The sequence below is a fragment of the Podarcis vaucheri genome (genome assembly GCF_965113315.1).
Source record: "Podarcis vaucheri genome assembly, chromosome: 6".
In the NCBI taxonomy this organism is placed as follows: domain Eukaryota; kingdom Metazoa; phylum Chordata; class Lepidosauria; order Squamata; family Lacertidae; genus Podarcis; species Podarcis vaucheri.
The window spans coordinates 70665937-70687415 of record NC_138764.1 but is presented as its reverse complement, the minus strand read 5'-3'; the positions used below and the strand labels follow the sequence as shown (position 1 = coordinate 70687415).

The window sequence follows — 21479 nt, the reverse complement described above, 5'->3', positions numbered from 1 at the left end:
GTTAAGAGAGATGGAAAATAACTTTTCTCTAACCACTTTGTCTATAGAAGTTGAAAAACTTTAATCCAGTTACTGCTTCCTTGCCATTTCTCTAAACCAAAAAGTCCCAAATGCTGTAATCTTTCTCCTATATGTTGGTAGCTCTGCGGGGGGGGGGGGGGGAAGGACCTACTGAAGTGGAAATTCTACTGAATTAAGAAAAATACCAGTCACCTGGAGAAATAACATTCAAGAGATAAGCCTAAATCCAAGCATGCCTTTCAATCCCCTCATTTTAAAAGTTGCAAGAATATATGTCTGCCAGAGTCAACAGAGAAGCATGTATTATTCACAACACAAGGTGGCATAAGAGAATTATTTTTGAACACTCCTGGACTGGAAAATTATGGCTCTCAGAGCTGCAGACAAGTTGCTGCACAAATCAAGACTCTGCTCTAACAATGAAGAGAGTAACTGCAGTAGGAAGTAACCTCTGCTAATTTTATCTTCCCAACAACCCTCTGATGTAAGTTTGGACGAGTTACATATTCTCAGCCAGTTATCCAGTGAGTTTCAAGACCAAATAGGGATTTGAACACAGGTTCTCCAAGTCTGACACTCTAACCACATCATCCCATGGCCATAGTGCAAGAAGTCTAAGAAAGAGTCAGAAGACTGGAATTTTCCTAGTCATAAATATATTTTTAACTTGTCCCATCATCCAGTAAAAAAGAATTAGTTCAAAGTCTCAGACTCTGACTTCCGGGACAGTGCAGACACTGTTTTCTTCTTAGTGTAAGGAAAGAAGACTTTGGACAAAACTCCCCCTCCCCCTTTCTCTTGAGTAATTGTCTGTGAAGAAAAAAATTCCTGTATGTGAGATGCAAGAGACAAAACAAAATAAAGCAGCAGCATAGAGATGCTCTGTCGGCAATCGTCTCTTTGCTTCTATTCCCATAGTTTCAAAGCAGGTTGCGGAGTTGCTCTAAGGCTCCTCGGAGTCATAGCTCTAGAAAATGGGCTGGGTTAAGTGGATTGCCACAGGTGAGATTAATACCTTCATAGATTTGAGCGCTGGATGGTAGAAAGTGGTGGGTGGAACCTTAACAGGCTTTTGATGTTGTACGGATTGTTTTGCAACATTCCAGACCAGGGAGAGGACTTTGCCTTATGCAAAGTCTGACTCCACCCCCAGAAGTGGAAAAAGAATCAGGTTATATGCAGAGGTGTGATCAAATAGGTGGAAATGAGCTGACCAAGTGCCCCTATCCTCTGCCAAGTGCTGGCACCTAAGCACAAAAAGTTCTGTACAGAAATTTGTGTCACTGGTTGCAATCTCACATGTACCAAAGTTGCAGATAATCTTTAAGGTATGCACCTAATGCACCCTGTTACAAATGCATACATATTTCCCAAGGGTGCTGGCTCACTGCTGCATGATGCAAGACTGAGGAATCAGAATGTGCAGCGGAAATGAAGAGGTGTGGTTCCCTACCCAAAAGCTGGCTGGAGAGGTGCCATCACATCATAATGTTATGTTGCATGGCAATGGTTGGCATGGATGTTGGTACAGAAGAACTCTGAAGAGTAAAGACGAAACTGCCCAGAAGCTAAGGGCAAAAGTGGTAGCAAATACTGGCAGCATTCCTACCAAGTAGTATGAAGTTTCTTATTTTTGTTTTAAAAGCTTTGTCCCTGGTATTGCCAGCTACTGGAAGTGTTTTCACATTTTTATATATGTCTTTCAGACATACTACAGCTAACAAAATGCCTACAAATTGCTAGCAAATGCTCCATGCCTATCCGGTAAAAACATTTCATGATAAAAGCAGCCCAACCTACTTCTCAAACATGTTCCTGCACAATATTCACATCACAAAAATATAACCCTTTGTTGATAGTGTGAATGTTTGAGGTGTTTAATGCTGCCAGTTATAAAAATGGTAAAAAGACTGTGCTTCATACATTTGACTTTACAAATATACCAGTGTTAATGATAATACTAGATTATGCAGTTTTGACTTCATTAAAATATATTATCATCATTATTATCCAGGAACTTCTCCAGCGATACAGGATTCTGAGAAGAATAAACATGTTGGTTTTTTCCTGCATACACTCAGGTCTATAGAAAACCTACAATACTAACGCTAGATGTCTTACTGGATTAGCTGGGAACATTTTAATAGTTGTGTTTAGCTTAATCTCTGAAGACAGACTACTGGCAAAAATATAAATCTCCTCTTGCCTTCTCCCTTCTCACCATCCACTGTAGACTACAATACTCTGTGCATTTTCCTAATAATATTATTATTTATAAATCTCTATCATATCAAGATACAAGTTAGTCTAATACCAAGGAAAGATATTAAGGGCTGCTACAATGCCCTTATAGTTCATGATTCACAGAGATACCAATAAGAAACCATTCACCCAGTATGCAGCTGCACAGACCATATTCAGAAACTTGTACTGCACAAATGGACTGTTTGTGTGCTTTCCTAGTTGTCTATAAGACATTCTGGAGTACTGTTAGTGTAGGGGCAGCCAACTGAAATTACGGTACACTGATTAAAATTTAAGAGGTATATGGTCAAGTGGTATGGCCTCCTAGTCTCAGAAATATCAGTCACTTTGCTAAAATACTTCAATATAGCTTAGAAAAAAAGTTTAGAGTAGGAGATAGTGGAGTCTTGAAGCAGCATCAAGACCTCGTGTCCAGTGCAGGAGAAGACAACCTCCCCACCAGGGAGGGACCTTTGCAGAGGTCCAGATGTCAGTGTGACCAGAGCTGCTGGTGGGCAGAGCAAGAACTGCAAGTCACCAACACCACACAATGTTTCTGGCTCCCTGAGGATCTTGAGAGAAAAAGAAATACTTTGTGTTTGTGTAGATGACGGAGAAATTTCCTTTTCTCCTTGCAGCACACACAACTTTTGAAAATGCTATACTTTTCCCAGGGAGGGATGACTTTTGCAAGCATCATTAATTTCCATGGGTTTACTTTGAGAAAAACTTAGCTGGATACAACCCAACGTTACTGCTTTGAATCATCTAGCACGGATCCCTATCTTTCCAGTGATTAAAACATGCATAGAACTGACTAACCACTTCTCATTTCAAGTAATGTTAAGATCATTATCTCAGAAGATTCTGCTCTCAGAGATTCTACATACAAAACAGCAAAATATGTGAAAAATATTTTTAAAAACTAGTGGAACACTTCCAGATTTAATCTCACCTATTTTCTCTCTCTGCATATAAAAAGAAATGAGTACTTGACTGGGGGAAAATGGCACCCTGATTGCTTAAATCCCCCTCCCCTTTTATTTTATGTTTACATGGTCACATAGAAAAAGCTCAGGATGTACAAAGCTCCCTATTAAGGCCAAATGTGCCTGACAATGCAGCAACATAACTGACTTGGTTCCTAAGAGGGAAACAATTGGCCGGCCTCTGGAACATTTCATTTCTGCTGATAACAGAACTAATGGAAAGGATTAAGGACAGTGGTTATTTCAACATTCGTGATTCAGAGAGGAATCTGGGCTTGCTTCAATTGGACAATCACTTCTGGTTTTGCAGAGAAACACACGCATGGCTGCAGTGCAGCTTAAGCTCAGGCACTTCTTAGGAAATGTCTGTCTGGAATGGAAGTCTGCATGGAGTGTATTTTGCTGCATGATTTAAAAGCAACTGCTTGACTGTCATAGTCCACTGGTCAGCCCCCAGCACAGGAAATCAACTGCTTCTCTGCTTGTTTGATGTGCCTGCTGCCGTTAAGACACCTCGAAGATCTAGTGTTTAAAGGTTTGTACACAAGTTGTGTTATTTTCTATATACCATAAATCAAAAGGAAAAGTACACTAAACGTGCTATACAAACAGATCTTGTTACTAGCCAAATAATAAATAACGTAAAGTGGATAAGACAGTGTAGCAGCTGTTTCAGCTTCAGGAATGGCAAACACTTGGAATGCAACACTTTTGGAAGCTAGCTACTGGTTGGCAATAAGATCTCAATTTCTTTCCCATTGGCTACAACAGGATTGCTTGAGCAGCTACTTGCCAAGTCCATAGGAGAACCCAGAGAAGATGCCTGAGAGGAGGTTTTAGTTGGTGGAGTGGGACTGGCTGGAGAAGGAGTCAGTCCAGGTTTCTTGGGAGGAATTGGTGGAGGGTTTCCTCTTTCTCCTCTGGGTATGGTCGGTGATTTAATTCCAGGTGACAGTGGACTCAATGGGCCAGAGACCTTGCCTGAGCCACACTCACTTTTGGGGCTCAGGGGAGTGGCCAGGCTTCGGTAGTCTGTGCCAAAGGGGGAGCTGTTGGGAGAAACTGGCTTGATGGGACCCTGCTGGCTGGTGAACCTGGAGAGAACCTGAGTGACTGTATTACGGGCAATCTGCTTTGCGGCAGAATTATCCACCAGGGTGGGTGACAGATCCCTAGATGGAGGGCTTTGGAGACCGCTTGGCTGGTGATCTTGATCAGATTGGGATTGGAATTTGTGACGCGCCGCATGGAAGCGCTGGTTGATCCCCACTTGGTACGAAGATTGGTAGCTGGGGCTGCTGACTGATGCTCCAACCAAACGTTTAGTCATCACTGGGGAGGAACATGGGGAGGGTGTCAGTGATGAAGAAGTTGTGTTGCTCGGAGAAAAGAATATCCCACTGGAAGGGACTGGTGGGGTTGAAGGCGAAAGGGAAACTGTTCTCGCTGGGGAGCTGCTAATTTCTGTGGCCCTCTCAGCTGCTGGTCCAATCGGCTCATCCTTGGGCAGAGTTGGCTCCATATTTGCTTGTGCATGAGCATCACAGTGCCCATTTGCCTTGGTATAAGAGTGGGAAGCAGTGGCAGAGATAGGCGATAATATAGGTGCCCGTCGAATAGTACTTCCTTGGCTGAGGCTCTCTGTCCAGGGGCTTTCTGTCTGGCAAGTGACTGACCTACTTGAGCCCTCTGTGGCAGTTGCTGTGGATACCTTTGAGATCTTTGCTGGCGTGTGCTCTGCTTTGCCTCTCCCAGCTTTATATGAGGCCTCTAATTCTTTTAGAGTTGTCTTCAGATTCTCTACTTCTTCCTTCAGGGCCTTGGTGCGATTCTCTTCCCGATCCAGCTTGGCTCTCAGCTGCTCCCGTTCAGTGTCAAACTCGGACAGCTGCTTCTCCACTCGCGCCTCCATTTGCAAGCCTCTCTTCTTCTGGGCTGCTAGCTCTCCCTCCAAGTGGCTTGCTTTGCTTCTTTCCTCAGCTAGCTTCAGCCTCAGCTCCCCAAGCTTCTGTCCTTCCTCTGCGGCTTTGGCTGTGGCTTTCTTGCACTCCAACACAAGCATGGCAGAAAGCTGCTGCTGGCGGTCATGCTCCTCCTCCAACTGGTCCAATAGCTTCTTCTGCTCTCTCTCAAACTTCTTCGCCTGCGACTTCTCAAATTCCAGCTATAAAAGGAAGGTAAAGAAGCTCAGAGGGGGGGAGTAAGTAAAAAATAGTTTTGTGCACACTCTGCACACACAAAGATTCTCAAAGGCAGTCATATCAGTTAGTGAGTGGATGGATGTAAGGATCACTGTAGATAAAAATTAAGATTCATGAGCAGTCTGCACTCCCAGCTTAATGTGTGCACAGAAAATGACCAGATTAAGGAGTACACACATTAACCATAAGGTGTAAAGTCAACATAATGTAGATTAGGGATGGGGACCTTTTATCCCACCCCACCCCCGCCAACAGATAGCCACATTCCCTCAGGCATAATCATGGCAAGGGTCTCATACCTATGGTGTGCAAGTGTGGAGCAAAAAAAAAAAAAAAAAAAGTGGTTACCCACATGTTCTCTCCCATCCATTCCCCAACCCTGACACACACCAGTTCCATTGTGCATCTACTATTTGCCTTGTGTGGGTAAGGAAATTAGTGGCATGGTAATGGAAGAAAGTCCCAGTGCCAAACTGCAAGCATGTGGTTCCCACTGCAGCCCCATTTAGAGTCTGCCTGCTGCGACTTGCAATTTGCATTGGAAATAAACCTCTTCTTAGAAACATGATTTCCTTTTATGCTCAAATGTTATTACATCTCTTGCTTCTGCAGGCTACTTTCACACACTGGACAAAAATCTCACTCTAGTAAGTCTAGTCTCTCCCTGGCGGTGGAGAATGAAGCTCCCAAATACACAAATACCAATGCTAGGCATCAGTTTCCCCACCCATACAAGGCATGTTTTCTGTGCTAAGCAGCAATTAATCATTCCTCTCCAAGAGCTGACTAACTAGTGAGAAGGCATACCTGTTGTGCGAGCCGCTCTCGTTCCTTTGCCAGCATGTATGTGACATCATCTCCTTCAGCAGTATCTTGGGCATGCCGCCGCCTCTCTTCCTCAAGATCCAAGATTACCTTTCAGACCAGAAGAAGAACACCATCAATCACCTTTAAATACAGCATCAATTACAAATGTATCCAGATATACAGGCCAGGCCCCTTTCTGCCTAAAGCAATATTTCAAGCAAAACACACAAAAATACAGACATACAGAATCTTTGACCTTTACCTAGTAGCATAAGGCTTCTGAACAACGCTAAAGTGTCACTTCATGGTGGAACAGAGAAGGAACAGGAAAACAAACAAATTCAGATGCTTTACAGGTACAGAAAATACTTCATGACCAGGTAGAATTGAGTTTTTGAGAATTGAGAATTGAGAGCAAGTTCTCAGTAGAACCAAGAGGAGCCAAATAGCACTTGGTTCCCAGTTGAACCAGTGGGGTGTTCCATGTTGTCTCTGCCAGCTGTAACTAGATCTAACTGCTGCCAATATTGTTCTTCCAGTAACTGGAGAGCACTCAATTTTTCTTTTCCCATTTTTCAGCACAACAGGCATTTCTACATGCAAGTTTATGGGTCTTCCTCAACTAGAAATTAGACCATGGCAAAAGAGATAAAATGTGTAAGCTTCTGCTTCTCCCAAGCCCCCATGTTTGTTTTGGAGTTTATGAAACTGTGTAACTGGTGTAAATCAAATCAATTTGGACAACTCTTTTTATAGGATTGGGACAGATATATTAACATACAATAGGGCATGCTAGTCTACAACTCAAGACCATTTGGAGAGGAAGGAAAAGATTGATCTGCATCTTTCTAAATTATGAACTTGGGGAAATGACCAAAATGCAGGACAATAACTGAACAAAAGAGGTTCTAGTTTGTTAATGTTCTAAAAGGAAGTGGTTGCTTCCTTTCAGAATTGTCAGCAGCTGTTTTTCTAGGATATTTGTAATTATTGGGAAAGCACATATCTGCAGATTTGAAGCTGCCTATGATCAAACTGCAACCAGAGATTGATAATTATCATCTTATGGGGGCAGAAACTTTAAGGTCAAAGCGCTAAATAGGTTAACTGAACATCCAGCACAACAGGGAAAGGAGAAGCTGGATGATAACAAGACTTTGGTCAGTTCTGAAAAGTTTTCTACATTCCAATAGCAGCATCAATAAAAAAAATTAGCAACATATTTGTGCTTTACTAATTGAAGTATGCTTGTCGGGAACTTCATAAAAAGATTGTTAGCACTGCAATGCTATTTTAATCAGCTAAACTACATGGCTTGAGACTGGGAAATGTGCAAAACCATGAATGTCACACACTGAAAGTGTCACATCAAGATGGAGAAAATGTGGTTCAACATGTAGTGTTAAACTGCTCTGCAATACCAAATGCTAAGTAGGAAGAATTTTATTCCTTTGATCAAAGTACAAAGGTCTTGGAACCCACCTTTCTGTGCCTGCTCTCTGCTGCAGCTAGTTGGAACAACATTTTTTCTTGCATATTCTTGCAATGCTTCATCACTACCTTCAGGATGGACAAGGGATTGGTACAAACAGGCTGCTTATCATCACGATTCTCTTCATTCAGTGCTTCAAAATCTCTCTGAAGAGCCGTAAATGGATTATTAATGTAGTATTGTCCATAGCGCTCTTCAATGAAAGTATCTCTGCGCCGGGCCTGAAACATATGATGAAGTTTTTTATGTTATTAGCTACCAGAGGGGGGAAATAGAAATAAAATGCAAGATAAAATCCTGTCACCTCATGGAAACAGGAGTCATGAAATACTGGACAGGCAGGAGTGCAAAAACCAGCACAACTGGCTGGTTGTGAGTGGAATAAGTGACTGTGAAGGACATGGGAGGGGGGGAAACAGCATGAGAGCTACTTATTACAGCACTGCCTTACTACTATACAACAACAACTTACAACAACAAGAGAACTTGAGAAATGGGAGGCTCCTTCCATTGGGATTGATGGAATAGGGCTGAAGAGAGGAGGATACCAAGTGAAGGAAGCGAGAAGGCAAGAAAGCAGCCTTGAAAGAAGCAGGGGCCAAGGAAAGGCTGTAGCTCAGTGGCAGAACATCTGCTCTGCATGTGGAAGGTGTTTGGTTCAATCTCTGGTATCTTCCAATAGGGTTGGGAGAAAATTCCACCTGAAATCCTGGAGATCCAATGTGCCTGATTTGGGTAGCTTCTTATGCTCTATAGGGTAGTGTTGCAGTAAACAAAGAAAGCATGGGGGTTCTCTTCCTGAGCCACTTCAGAAGAGGAAGTGAAGAAGCTGAGATCAGCACTTGCCTATGCAACAGCCTCTCTTTATGGCAATGTTTCCATACCCGTTCTCACTACCTGTTAGTGTGGTGATAAATTAATCTAATGGAGTGCATGCTTCTTTATATGGACTCATTCACTTAAGAGGCATGGGGATTTAATGTTGAGATTAAATAGTGGGTTGTTGTTTTTAAAGTACTGTTACTGAGTAATCTTTAGGGTGGCTTCGTACTTCTGACATAGACCACAATGGATAGGGATGCATGGGGGTTAATGCAATATGCTATGTGGCATTGGAATTAATATCTTATTACAAGATATTACAAGAGCAGAAAGTGACTACTATCCTTTCCTCTCACCATGATCTCGACCATCATTAACTACAGCCATCAATTTACATCCTCGCTTTTCCCTGCAGGAAACCATTTGCAGGAAAAGGAAGCCCAGTTTCAAAATGCAGAGGTCTGTGGTATTTTAATTAGTGCCAAAAAAGAAATTCCCAAGATCAACACAAAAGGAACCCTTTGAACTAAAGTACCAAAGTACATGCACCACCCCATGACCCCTTTGTGTTTGCTTATGGTGGCTGATGAATACATCAAGGTCAGGCAGTTGCTGGTTATACAGCTGCTTCCTTCTCCATTGTTGCCAACACTGGCCTACAGATTATAAATACACTCACTTGGATCTATTACAAAAAAAAATACAGCAGATTGGATAATTTGTCAGGATTCTGGGATTTGGTTCAGAAAAGTATTAAGTTTCCTTTGTGAATAGGGTTCAAACAACTTGACAAACAGGCTAGGGAGGAGGTTTCTTCTTCACTCTTTATTCGCAAACACTCTAGACTGGCAGGGGTAGGGAGCTAAAGGGCAGAGCAGCTGGGTTAGTGTAGGGAACAAGGAGAAGAGAAGAGGAAGCAGCTTTGTGCACAAGTGCACAGAACCACCACCTCACCACCACCCCACTTCTCCATGTTCCATCTAAGTCATCACTGATGTGCTACATGCATGGTGAGACACAGAACTGGTTCTGGGAAAACAACTAATTCAGATACAGTTCAGCTATTTCTACTAGAAATGTCAGCCCTGATTATGACTTTAAACATTTGGGTTAGTATTCCACCACTTTTTTAAAAAATGTTTTTAAATGTCATGAACTATTTCAGATTGCATACTGTCAAATAGTAGTTAAGTACTTAGATACGTTTTGCAATTAGCATAAAATGAAGTACGGCTTTTTTGAAGATAAATCTCTCCTAGAAACTTTCCAGACCACTTTCCAGAGACCATTCCTCTATATTGGAAATCCAACAAGAATTGAGGGTAGTCCTGGCCTCCAGGCTCATGCAACCTGCGCTGATGAGAGGACTGTACATTGGCTTCCTCACTGCTCCTGAACCCTGGCTAAATTCAGAGATGCCTGTAACTGCAGAATGTATATATAGTCAGTAGGAAAAGTCATGCCACAGGGCATAACTGAGAAAAAAAGGGGCTGAAACTTTCTTGAGAAACAGCAGGGAATCACTTCTGCTATATGATTGGCAAGGGCATATGAAACTCCACTATAGCTAGAAAGCATGGGAAGGGCTGGAAGATGTCCTAAGTGTTGGAACATTTGTTTTGCATGCAGAAAATCCCTGGTTTAATTCCCTATATCTCCAGGAAGGGCTAAAACCCTGGCTAAAATACTGGAGAGATACTGCCAATAAGTATAGGCAATATTTCCCTAGAGGGAATGTCCCACTCCTGCTATGTCCCACTCCTGCCATCTGATGACACAAACATAAAGGTAGAGTGTCACTTACACAAACGCTTATTGATGTCAAGGTGTATTTGACAGGTCAACTTTTGCTCTCCCAACTCCAAATACAAGATAATCAGTGGATTGTCTTTTACTTCACTTGCAGCTTAACTCAACAATACCACGCTGCTGACAGTGTTTCAGCTCAAGGTTGCTCCACACATTCCATTTACTGGCACACGCTTGACATAAGAGCAAGGAACAGTTCCACTTCTAGCATTTTAGCTGTAGTAGATACACAGTGTGGGTCTATAAAGTTCTTGTTAAACAAAGTAACAGTGAAGCAGCTTTCAGTCTTGAGGCTGATGGAAATACTTTGCTTTCAGACTGTTCTGGGAAATTTATTTCAGAATCTCTTTCCTTGTTCATAATACCCTTGTTCATAATACCCATAAAAGCTCTCTACACACAAAACAAGTCCCAGTTTACCAGCTGAATCACATGTTCCGAACTACAGACAACTCTGCTTTCCCACTTTGGGATGAGAACACTGATACTCATTCAGAATTACTGAGCACAGAACAACATGGCATTTCATGAATGGCTTTTGTAACCGGAGAGGAAAAATACTCCAGGAAATTCAAGAAGCAGAATGATGCTTGCCTAATCTCAGTCCACACAAATGCTAAATGAAAGAGTGGTGCATTTTCAATAAATTTAATTGTTCAGTAAATTTAATACCATTCTGGAGTTTAGACTGCTGATCCATCATATATTCATCTTTATGAGGACTGAAGTATGCAGAAACATTAATCCTACATGGAATCCCTGATTAATTTATACAAAAGCAGCCAAAAAATTAATTCATGTCATTATTTGTCTCATGAAAATCTGTTCTTACAAACAGCACAGAACCAATAGCATTTGCTTCCTCCCAGCACAGCTCGCAATGTCATTTTGACCACGCCTGACCTGTTTTGACTACTGTAAACCTAATGAATAGGGCAAAATTATTTCTTCGGACAAGAGCAATTATCCAAGCAAACTCCAGGTGAGCTCCTGGGACCTGTGAAAAATCAGACTCACCTGTTCCCAAAACAGACAATTTAAACCCAAGGGTGAACAATGTTTCTGTCTGTCAAAGGGTGCATAACCCTGGTGGACAGAGCCACAGCTGATGCTAAACTCACAGGCAAAAGTATTCTGAATTAACTAATCTGGAATAAATACTGCCTGGCTTCAATTTTCACCATGGCACCGTAATCTGCTGACAGTTACTGATATCATTTTCTACTCCATGTTGAAATGACTGAATTCTTTCCCACATCGTTTTCTTCATGGCAAGAAGTTCCGTAGCTCAGCTTTCATCAAGCTAAGTACAGACATTTGCTAACTGAAGGCACGGGAGCCTCTTTCCCACACATTTTATAGCATAGGATCTTCACCGCACCCCAACCTTTCCTTTTAACCCTCCTTTCCTTTCCTTTCCTTTCCTTTCCTTTCCTTTCCTTTCCTTTCCTTTCCTGGCTCTTTTACATTGACTTTTTCCTCCCATATTAGCTGTCTTCTCTTATCCCCCTTCCTTTCTATTCCTAGTTTTGATGATAATGATGATATTAAATATTAACCTTTTATCTCTCATTCAAACGCTTCCTCTGGCCTTTTCCCCTCAGGGGAGTGAAGCCTTCCTTCCCTCCTCTCACCATGAACCTCTCTGCCTCTTGGCCACCCTTATTCAGTATGCAAGGAATCTCTGGTTGCAGACATTGGTCCAAGCAAGAGGCCATATTTTAACTAGGATAAGCTGTGACACTGAGACCAGTCTGAAAGGGCATTGGTGGGTCCCAGCTCACTATCTGAGATACACTGGCTGGAAAGGATTACTGTAAACATCCAACAGGAAACAGGAAAAAGAATAGGCAAACAACATACTGAAATATATACAGGGGATTCAGGTACACCAAGGAAACCACAGAACAATACAGCTATATTTATTAATGGCTCAATGACGCAAAGAGGGGTTGTATTATTAACTTGCTGGTAAGAAGTCTCTTTCTTCTTTTCCTACTCCAGAGTGCAATGCACTTTAACAGTACAGCATAACAATTCTCAAATTTTAATATCTAGAATCCTTAACATCATGGCTTCTTGAGAATGCAACACTGTCTGTCATCCTTTCTAGGCAGGAGTTATTCTGCAGATAAATTTTCCCAACAGGTTCCTATTCTACTTTTGAAACATCAGAAATCTTGAGATGATTTTTTAAAAAACAAGCAGAGTACTTTGCAGAGGGACTGCAAGAAGAGGCTGCATATTCAGAAAGGTGTATTTGTTTTGCAGCTATGTTGTCATATTGGCCAGAGAATTAAAGCAACAAAAGGAATAGAAGCGGGGATCATGCTTTTTCTTCCAGCACCATATAGTAAGATCAACTCCTTTAAGCAAAACTATTCCTGCTTATTGTTCACAAAACACTTTGGGATTAATAGGATGGGATGCGTTGTTGTTGTTGTTGTTTTATTTTTAAAATATAGTAGTTCTTGTGGCAGAGTGATCCTGTCTCCTGCAAGACTAATACCGTAACTGTATTAAATGACGGCTGTGCTTGCACATCTGGGGGTCTCCATGAACACAAACACATGTTGAAGCCATAGCAAGTTAAGTACAGTAGCCCTTTCAGCTTCAATAAAGACTTTAATTTTAAACAGCAGCTCTATAAAGCAACAGCTCTGCTGAGTCTCTGTTCAACAACATACAGCAGTTAAAACTACAGGAAAAGCAAGCTATTTGTATAGAAGGCAATAATGTCCCCTTTACAATCTGTAACATTTTGTTGCTGGATCTAGTTCACTTGTTAAAACAGAATGAGCCACTATTAGTAAGGAATGATTTAAGTGTGTTCCAGGATATGGTCTGAAAGCTCTTGAGGTCACCACCTTCCTGAAGTGATTGCCTGAAAACCACATGCACACCACCTTGGGTTCCCTGGTAGCCTCAGAGGTGGGATATGTAATAGAATTTAAATAAATATGTAAGAAAACATTTTCACTGAGATTCTGAAGAAATGAAGAGACTTCCCAGTTTGTAAGCGTTTTGGACAGGGACCAAAGAATGTATTTTTCTCAAGAAGAAAACCATAGCTATGTTTTCACAGAAGCCTTTAAAATAACCTTAGATTAAAGCAATCTCAAAATACCAATATATAAAATATACTTGTGAAAAGCCACTCTTCTGGAATGAGTGGGAAGTAGAAATAACTGTTTGTATGTGTGTTCAGTTTTATATTTCTCCAGAAATGGAACAATTGTTTACTTCAAAAAAACTGTTCAATTCATGGGTTGCCATGAGTTTAAAAAAACTACAACCACAAAGCAGGAAATCCTAAAAGACAGATCTTTCTCCAATATGGAGTAATTTGTCCGGGAGGATGAATCTTTAAAGCCTGATGAGATTAGGAAAACAGGAAACAGCCAGATCATGAGACGTTGACTCATTTGATAGGATTTTTTTTTTTTAAAAAAAGAAAGAACGATTATGCATTTTTTAAATTATTGGTCAATTATAGTATTTTCCATTATATTGCCATGTAGACATCAAGATGCCTGCAAGAAAACCAGTTTGTTTAGATTTGGAGGATATCTAAAACCAAATTGGTAGTTAATCTAAAACCAAAGTGAAAACTTCCCATTTCCTTGCAGCCACACTGATAGGGAAGTCAGCACTGACAAACTTGTTGAGTCTGAATGAGAGTAATGAGCCATTATTAAGCTTGCTTGCAAAAAGGAAAATAGCTAAAGAGACAAAGGCAGTTGCCTTGAACACTTGCATTATTTACTCTAGAGAACATTTTCCTGAGAGAAGAGAACTGCTTAGACCCCCAGCATCAGCTCCAACACTGTTTCCCGAATGAAGGAAAAAGGACTCGATGGAGGCATGGGCAAGTAGCAGCTGCAGTAATGAGCAGGGCAAGGAGCAAGAACACAGATATGGAAAGATGCCAATGAGTACAGGGCACTTTGCTAGTGCAGTGGTACTTCGAGTTACAAATGCCTCAGGTTACAAACGCTTCAGGTTACAAACTCCGCTAACCTGGAAGAGTTACCTTGAGTTGAGAACTTTGCCCCGGGATGAGTACGGAAATTGTGTGCCTGTGATGCAACAGCAGCAAGAGGCCCCATTAGCGAAAGCACGCCTCTGGTTAAGAACAGTTTCAGGTTAAGAACAGACCGCCAGAACGATTTAAGTTAGTAACTAGACGTACCACTGTATCAAATTAAGAGTTGTTCACTGCATAAAACAAGCTACACTTTGAAGGAAGACACTTTAATTATTATTTCCATACTGCCTTTGGAGAATACTTCCCACAGGGTTTTTAACATTTATTGGATGGTCTTTTTACAAGGGCTTAACAGAATGTTTCCTCCTGATCCTCTGGATCTATTAAAAAAATGTTTAGTTGCCCCCGTATTTCTGTATTGATTTATTAAACACATTCTATACACTGCTGGTTTTACCTCTTATATAGTTGTGAAAGTTTAGTCAAAACCTGCCAATGGGTCCAAAGAGGGGGGAGGGGAGAAAACTGGATATATAAATTGTTCAATTAAGATTTGTGGAAAATTTGTTGTTACAATTTGAAAGTTCAATAAAAATTATTTTTAAAAAATTAAACATGTTTAGTTGCTATCAGTATTTCTGAAGCAAAGAAACAGAGTTTTACCATCCACTGTGTTTCTTGACCCTTTACAACATCATACATGTAAGCTGCTTAAATACCTGGCTTCACTATGCTATAAACAGTGCCTTTTTTTTCTTAAAAAAATATTTAGGGGTACTCTCATGGTGACTCAAGAAAATCACCATTTTATAGTTCAAACTGGGAAAAATAAATACAGTAAATGGATAAAAGTAAAAAAATTCACAAAATGTTTAGGGATATGCGTACCCCTGCATACCCCCAGAAAAAAGCACTGGCTAGAAGAGCCTACATTTCTCAAGCTGCTTTCATCATCATCATTACTACTACAGTACTTACTACTACTATTAAATTTCTATAACACCCTTCATCCAGAGCTCACAGGGCGGTTTACAATTCAGTGCCTCTTCTAGATCACAGAAAATGCATCTTCTTTAAATAGCATACCATGCAATCTTGAACTTCCTTATTGCTAGTTTTTTCTCTCCTAGAGACAGACGTTTGAAAATAAACACAGACTGAGATCATAGCATGGGGGTAGAGAGAGAATGAGACTAGATTAATGCAAGTAATCTGTCAGCCAGATACTTGATAAAAGACTGAACCCTCTTATCTCTAGTCCGCAGAAGCTCCAAATCAGAATAATGTTGTATATAATAATGGCTAAAAGTTGCCAGTGTATTAAGAGAAAACACAGACACACAAAGCTTATTTGGCTAATCATGCCACTTTCTCAATCAAATGATCAATCTGCTTTATATACAAGAATAAGGTGTGGCACTTTGTCTACACTGCAGAATGAAATTTGCACCCAATGACTTTAGATTACCATGAACCTACTACCCAGGTAAATGGAGCCTTTAACAGCAAAAAATATGTTTACATTTTATGGGAAAGTTTTCTAAGTTGTATTGCGTACCACAGATCTCCTCTGAAGGTTTCTGGCTCTCATAACAAATTCTGAGCTGCTGCCATTAATTCTCTCCCCTTCTCAAGTTCTATATTAGTAGTGTCATAGATCTAGGGTACCAGGGCCTGTTAGTGGATGGTAGAAATTAATAAAAAACTGTGGGAGCTAGTAGAAGACAGAAGTGCCTGGCGTGCTCTGGTCCATAGGGTCACGAAGAGTCGGACAAGACTAAACAACAACAACAAGTATTTAGATACTATTTGGGATACAAGCGAGAAATGCAAACCAGCCTGGGCAAGCTAGCAAAATACAGAACCACTGAACAACAATGGGGACTCAGGTATTGGGCCATTAAGGGCAACTGGCAATGCAAAAAGTGATCCTTCCCCTCTGCTCGAGGAGTAGACAGAGATAGGAGATTTGGGAGGCTGTTAAGGTGATGATGAGTAGCATGATGCCATAGAAAAAGCTCGCTGAAGCTATGAGAGCAGTGAGAGATACTTTAAGGATGTAATGTTCTGCACCCCTTCCACTGAAGACAGGTGTAAACATGTGTAAAATAAACCACTAGCCTCCGCTGTGCCCCAATTTTCCCAACAGAAACAACTCTGAGAGAGTACCTGGAATCTTGCTACTACTTGGCAGAGATTAGGGGTGGTGCACAACCTTTGCAACAGTAGATTACTGCTGCACCTTTGATCTGTGATACTGAAGCCTATGAAGGCTTCACCTGAGATGCAAACAGAAGCTTCACAAATTTTGCTGTTGGGACCATAACAGGTAGAGAGGGAATTAAACTCCCCTTTGCACCCCCCTATAAGGCTGTTATTTGTGTAACAAACAGACAAAAAAGCACTCAGTTGCATTCACACAGTTAGTTTGGCCCATGCCATTCCATACAGATGTGAGCAGGAGTAGCAAGGAGGACTTGCGCAGGGTTTTCCTTCTTCAGAGCTGAGCATGAAGTAAAGGAAAAGAATCATTTTTCTTCTTGAGTCTTGTGTGCCCAAGGTCTCATTGGCAAGCACAAACAGCTGTTGGCTATAATCCAGGCCCAAATCTGCACGGTTAGTTCAGTGGCACTTGAATGCCAAAGCCATACTAGCTAATTTCAGCATTCTCTGGTTTTCTTTGCAGTATGTTTCTACTAGCGGAAAATGGGCTGCGATATGAGCCAATACTGATTTCTAACCTAAATATACCTTGCAGAGTAAGTTTCAAAGATCCTGACTAATTTTTACACACACACACACACACACACACACACACACACACACTCATCTGCTGTTCAAATCCTGTTCAGCTTTCAGGAATCAGCTATGTATTGTCTCCACTCTTCTGTGCATGACTCCTAGTTATCCTGGTAAGTAATCCTGACTGCAGTTCCAATCATTAAAACATTCATCCTAGTTTCTGAAATGAAAACCACGCTCAACTAGGCAATCTATGGTCTATCATTGCTTAATTCACTTCAAGATTTTATTTTTACTCCTCTCCTTTCTTCATGAAAAAGCTCAAGGCAGACAATCTTCTTGTTACACAATTAAGACTGTTCCTCAAGGCTGAAAGGCTAATGTTACTTTCATCAATTTTCCTCTTTCCTATACCATCAGTTAAAAGTTCAGCTATCCCACTGTGTACTATTTCAATTATTTTTGTCCAGTTCCTTGGAACGTACATCTTTCAAACACTGTATAGCTTGAAATAGTTCTCTCTCTCTCTCTCTCTAAATTCTTCATCTAGACAAATGCTAATTAAATTCATGTGCAAAGAAATTTGCAATGATGCAGGAATTAAATCACAAAGGTGAAGTAAAACAAGACAGGTTTTCCCCAAATGAGCTTCAATTTAAATGAGCAATTTTTCATTATCTCGCAGTATTTGTATAGTTTGCCACTTGAGAAAGCATAATGCCCAGCTTATTGTTCAACTTAGTGCAGGTGGTAGGGATGGGTGAATCTGTCAGTTTTAGTTTCTCTCAGGTTCTCAATCATAAGCTCATTTCTTCACATATCCATGTCAGGTTTTTTTTAAATTTAAAAAGTTGTTGAAAATTCATCACTGAATTTCTACTAATATACACTTATTTGTATATAATTTTATATAAACACATTTTTGCAAAGCAGTTTTCCAAAATATAATTCATTTTAATGTTGTTTTCTCTAATGTATGTATTTTTGCACACAGTTCTACTGGGCAGGAGAACTGCATTGCAAAATTCAGAGAAGTGCAAATTTCAAAGAATGTGTTTTAGTTTGCATCTTGTTAAGGAAAGTGTCCTAGGTAAGTTCACCTTTAAATGCAAACTGAATTTCTCATACATGCATAGCAGGTGAACTTTTGTTCTTAGCTAGCATTGATGCATAACCATATACATAAGTCGGTACGAAATGCCAAATCTATTATCCTAAAGTGTTAGAATGGGAGTTCTTACTTAGTCTGTAAAGCAATTCACCCAAAAGGATAACATCCTCAGGAGACACTTTTCAGGGGATTTTGAGGGCTGCAGCAAAGGGGGCAGGAAATTCCCCTTTCACAGGCTTCTGTTGGATATAAGCCAGTGTCATTTGCGATCTTGGCACAGATTTTGAAAAGGATGAGCACATGGACTTCCCCATAGTTGGCTGCAGAAAGAGGCCCATTTCCTTCCTTTTCCAAAATTACCAAATGGGAAGGCACATTGGTTTTGCTTGCATGTACGAGATAAAGCTTTAATAAAGTCACTAAAATACTGGATTCATTCCTCAGAAACAGTAATAAGAAAGTGGTAAATAAAAAGCATGAAAAAACAAAAAGAGGAAGAAGCCAAGTGGAAGGAGAATAAAGCGTCCTTTTTTTATTTTAAAGACAGCCAGCTCAGACAGAACCAGAAATCATTGTCTGCTGAGGAAGTATTGCACATATTTTGCAGAAATGAAATCAGTTTAGTCTATACCACATGAAAAACCTGAAACTGGAACCCATATCCGAATCTCTCCCAAGAGAAAAGAGACAAGACAGCATTATTAAATGGTTTTATTCAAACAGGCTTACTTTTTTTTTTTAAAAAAAAATTGTTTGTGCATACATTCAGCATTTATCCCTCAGTATCCAGAGCAGTATAAACAGTAAGCATCTGATTTTCCTCTTCCTAATATGTGGAACAGGAACTTGTTCTGTTTGGAACAAGATGAAGAATCAACTCAGGTGTAACTGAGACAGCCAAGTCTGTAGCCTATAGACTACAGCTGCCATATGCACATCAATTACCTATGTTAAAAAATGGAAAGGCAGAAAGGGAGCTCGAAGAGAAGATCTGAAGGCGTGTCTCCACCCGCATCGTTCAGCCCAGACACTGAGGTCCAGCTCTGAGGGCCTTCTGGTGGTTCCCTCACTGCAAGAAGCAAAGCTACAGGGAGCCAGGCAGAAGGCCTTCTCGGTAGTGGAACGCCCTCCCACCGGATGTCAAGGAAATAAACAACTATCTGATTTTTAGATGACATCTGAAGGCAGTCCTTTTAGGGAAGTTTTTAATGTTTGACGTTTTATCGTGTTTTTAATATTCTGTTGGAAGCCACTAGAGCGGCTGGGGAAACCCAGCTAAATGGGCGGGAGATAATTGATAGATAGATGATAGATAAGCACCAGAGCATCCCCTCTTCCTTCTGCATTTGTAATGCCTCCATACATCTTTGTATCCCTTCCCACCAAAAGCATGCGGCCCCTTCTTTTTCTAGGCTTTATAGGCTGAGAGTTTTACCTGCCAAGTACCTCAAATATTTATGATAATTCTATGACATTCCTGTACCTCTGGCAGTTACAGTGGTGGGTCGGTGTGCAGTGGGGGTACAGGGTGGATTAAGAGAAGCCAGAGCACTTACAGGTTTCAAAGCGACTAAGCAGGTTTTCAAAGATGACATCTTGTTTCCTTTCCTTTCATGTTTGTGAGACTTTTGGCAAAACTGATATTTGTTTTGCTGATCTGTGTTTTGATTTGATCTCTCATGCAACTTGCTGTGGCAACAGCAAGTGCCCAGACTACTCATTCAAATGCCTTCTAATTAATTTTAATACAGACAAGTGGGGACTTGCAACAATTCACAGCAGGTAAAGGCAGCGGAAAGGATTTTTTTTTTTTTTGCTCAACAACTTGATTCCCTGAGTGGGTTTGTTTGTTTACAGATTCCATGAGGCTGGCAGACAGAAAGTTCCAGCTGCTGTGCCCCAGAAGAACCCAGGATCTAACAGCATAGCAGCCGTGGATGCTGCAGCAAATGTTCTGCAAATTCGATCCCTGGTTGCTTTTATTGGGTGTTAATTGTCTTTAAATTCCTTTAAACAATCACATGTTTTTACACTGGCCCTAGAAGATATTGAGGTAGAACAGTCTTACAGCAGTAGCAGTAGCTCTCTTTTAGCTTTTAGGCAGCACTAAAATATTCAGTACAGATTTTGCCCTTGCCTGGGTGACTCCATCTGGCACACAGCTCAATTCATACAGCTTAATGTGGGAGGTATCTAGTGGAACTCCCTACCTGTTGACAACAGGCAAGCCCCATTGCTGTGCTCTATCTGGCAGCTGCTTAAAACATTTTTAAAAAAATAAAAATTGGCAGACCTACCCAGACATGTAGAATGCAGACATGTGTTTTGGCCTCTTTTTGCTTATAGCTGATTTAACTTTCTTAAGAATTGTTTAACTGTCTTTTATCGATGATTTTAATGTTTTATTTTTTATTTTTGTAAATGGCTTATTAGTTTTATTGCAATCAAACAGGATTTAAATGTTGTGAAATAATAATAAAATTATAAATACTAATAAAATATACTAAGGTAATCTATGTTCTTACTCATTAATATCCACGCACAAGTCTACCCATGACATCATTTGTCTTCACATGCTCCAATCCATGCTTATTTGTCTCTAAATTTTACATAACGGGCACCTTCAGACTGATTTAAAAGCTAAGCGGAATGACCTTATATGATTGATTGCCACTCCGTTTCACTAAGAACAATGCCATTTTATCCAAGTTGTATTTTAGCCACCTCGCCTCTCCTCTTGCCTAGACATTATGCTCAGAATAGCTAGGCTTAAAAAGTTCCTTATAAAGTTATGTAATTATTATTTATTTATTTATTTATTTATTTATTTATTTATTTATTTATACATACCCCGTCCATCTGGCTGGGTTTCCCCAGCCACTCTGGGCGGCTTCCAACAAAAGATTAAAAATACATTAAAACATCAGTCATTAAAAACTTCCCTAAACAGGGCTGCCTTCGGGTGTCTTCTACTTTGCTTCTCACAGTGAGGGAACCACCAGAAGGCCCTCAGCACTGGACCTCAGTGTCTGGGCTGAATGATGGGGGTGGAGACGCTCCTTCAGGTATACAGGGCTGAGGCCGTTTAGGGCAGGCATAGGCAAACTCCGGCCCTCCAGATGTTTTGAGACTACAGTTCCCATCACCCCTGACCACTGGTCCTGTTAGCAAGGGATGATGGGAATTGTAGTTCTAAAACATCTGGAGGGCCGGAGTTTGCCTATGCCTGGTTTAGGCCTTTAAAGTTCAGAAC

General features: G+C 40.7%; 1 protein-coding gene across 2 annotated transcripts in view; it reads right to left on the bottom strand.

Moving 5' to 3' along the window:
- Positions 1-660: 660 nt before the first annotated feature.
- Positions 661-21479, bottom strand: part of CTTNBP2NL (CTTNBP2 N-terminal like) — a 30425-nt gene continuing 9606 nt past the window's right edge. For both annotated transcript variants that reach the window (XM_082227649.1, XM_082227648.1), the window contains exons 3-5: positions 7745-7975; positions 6263-6370; positions 661-5418 (exon numbers count right to left, since the gene is read on the bottom strand). In XM_082227649.1, the coding sequence (XP_082083775.1) occupies positions 3973-5418; positions 6263-6370; positions 7745-7975 (1785 nt within the window). In that variant the 3' untranslated portion in view covers positions 661-3972. The remainder of the gene's footprint in view (positions 5419-6262; positions 6371-7744; positions 7976-21479) is intronic.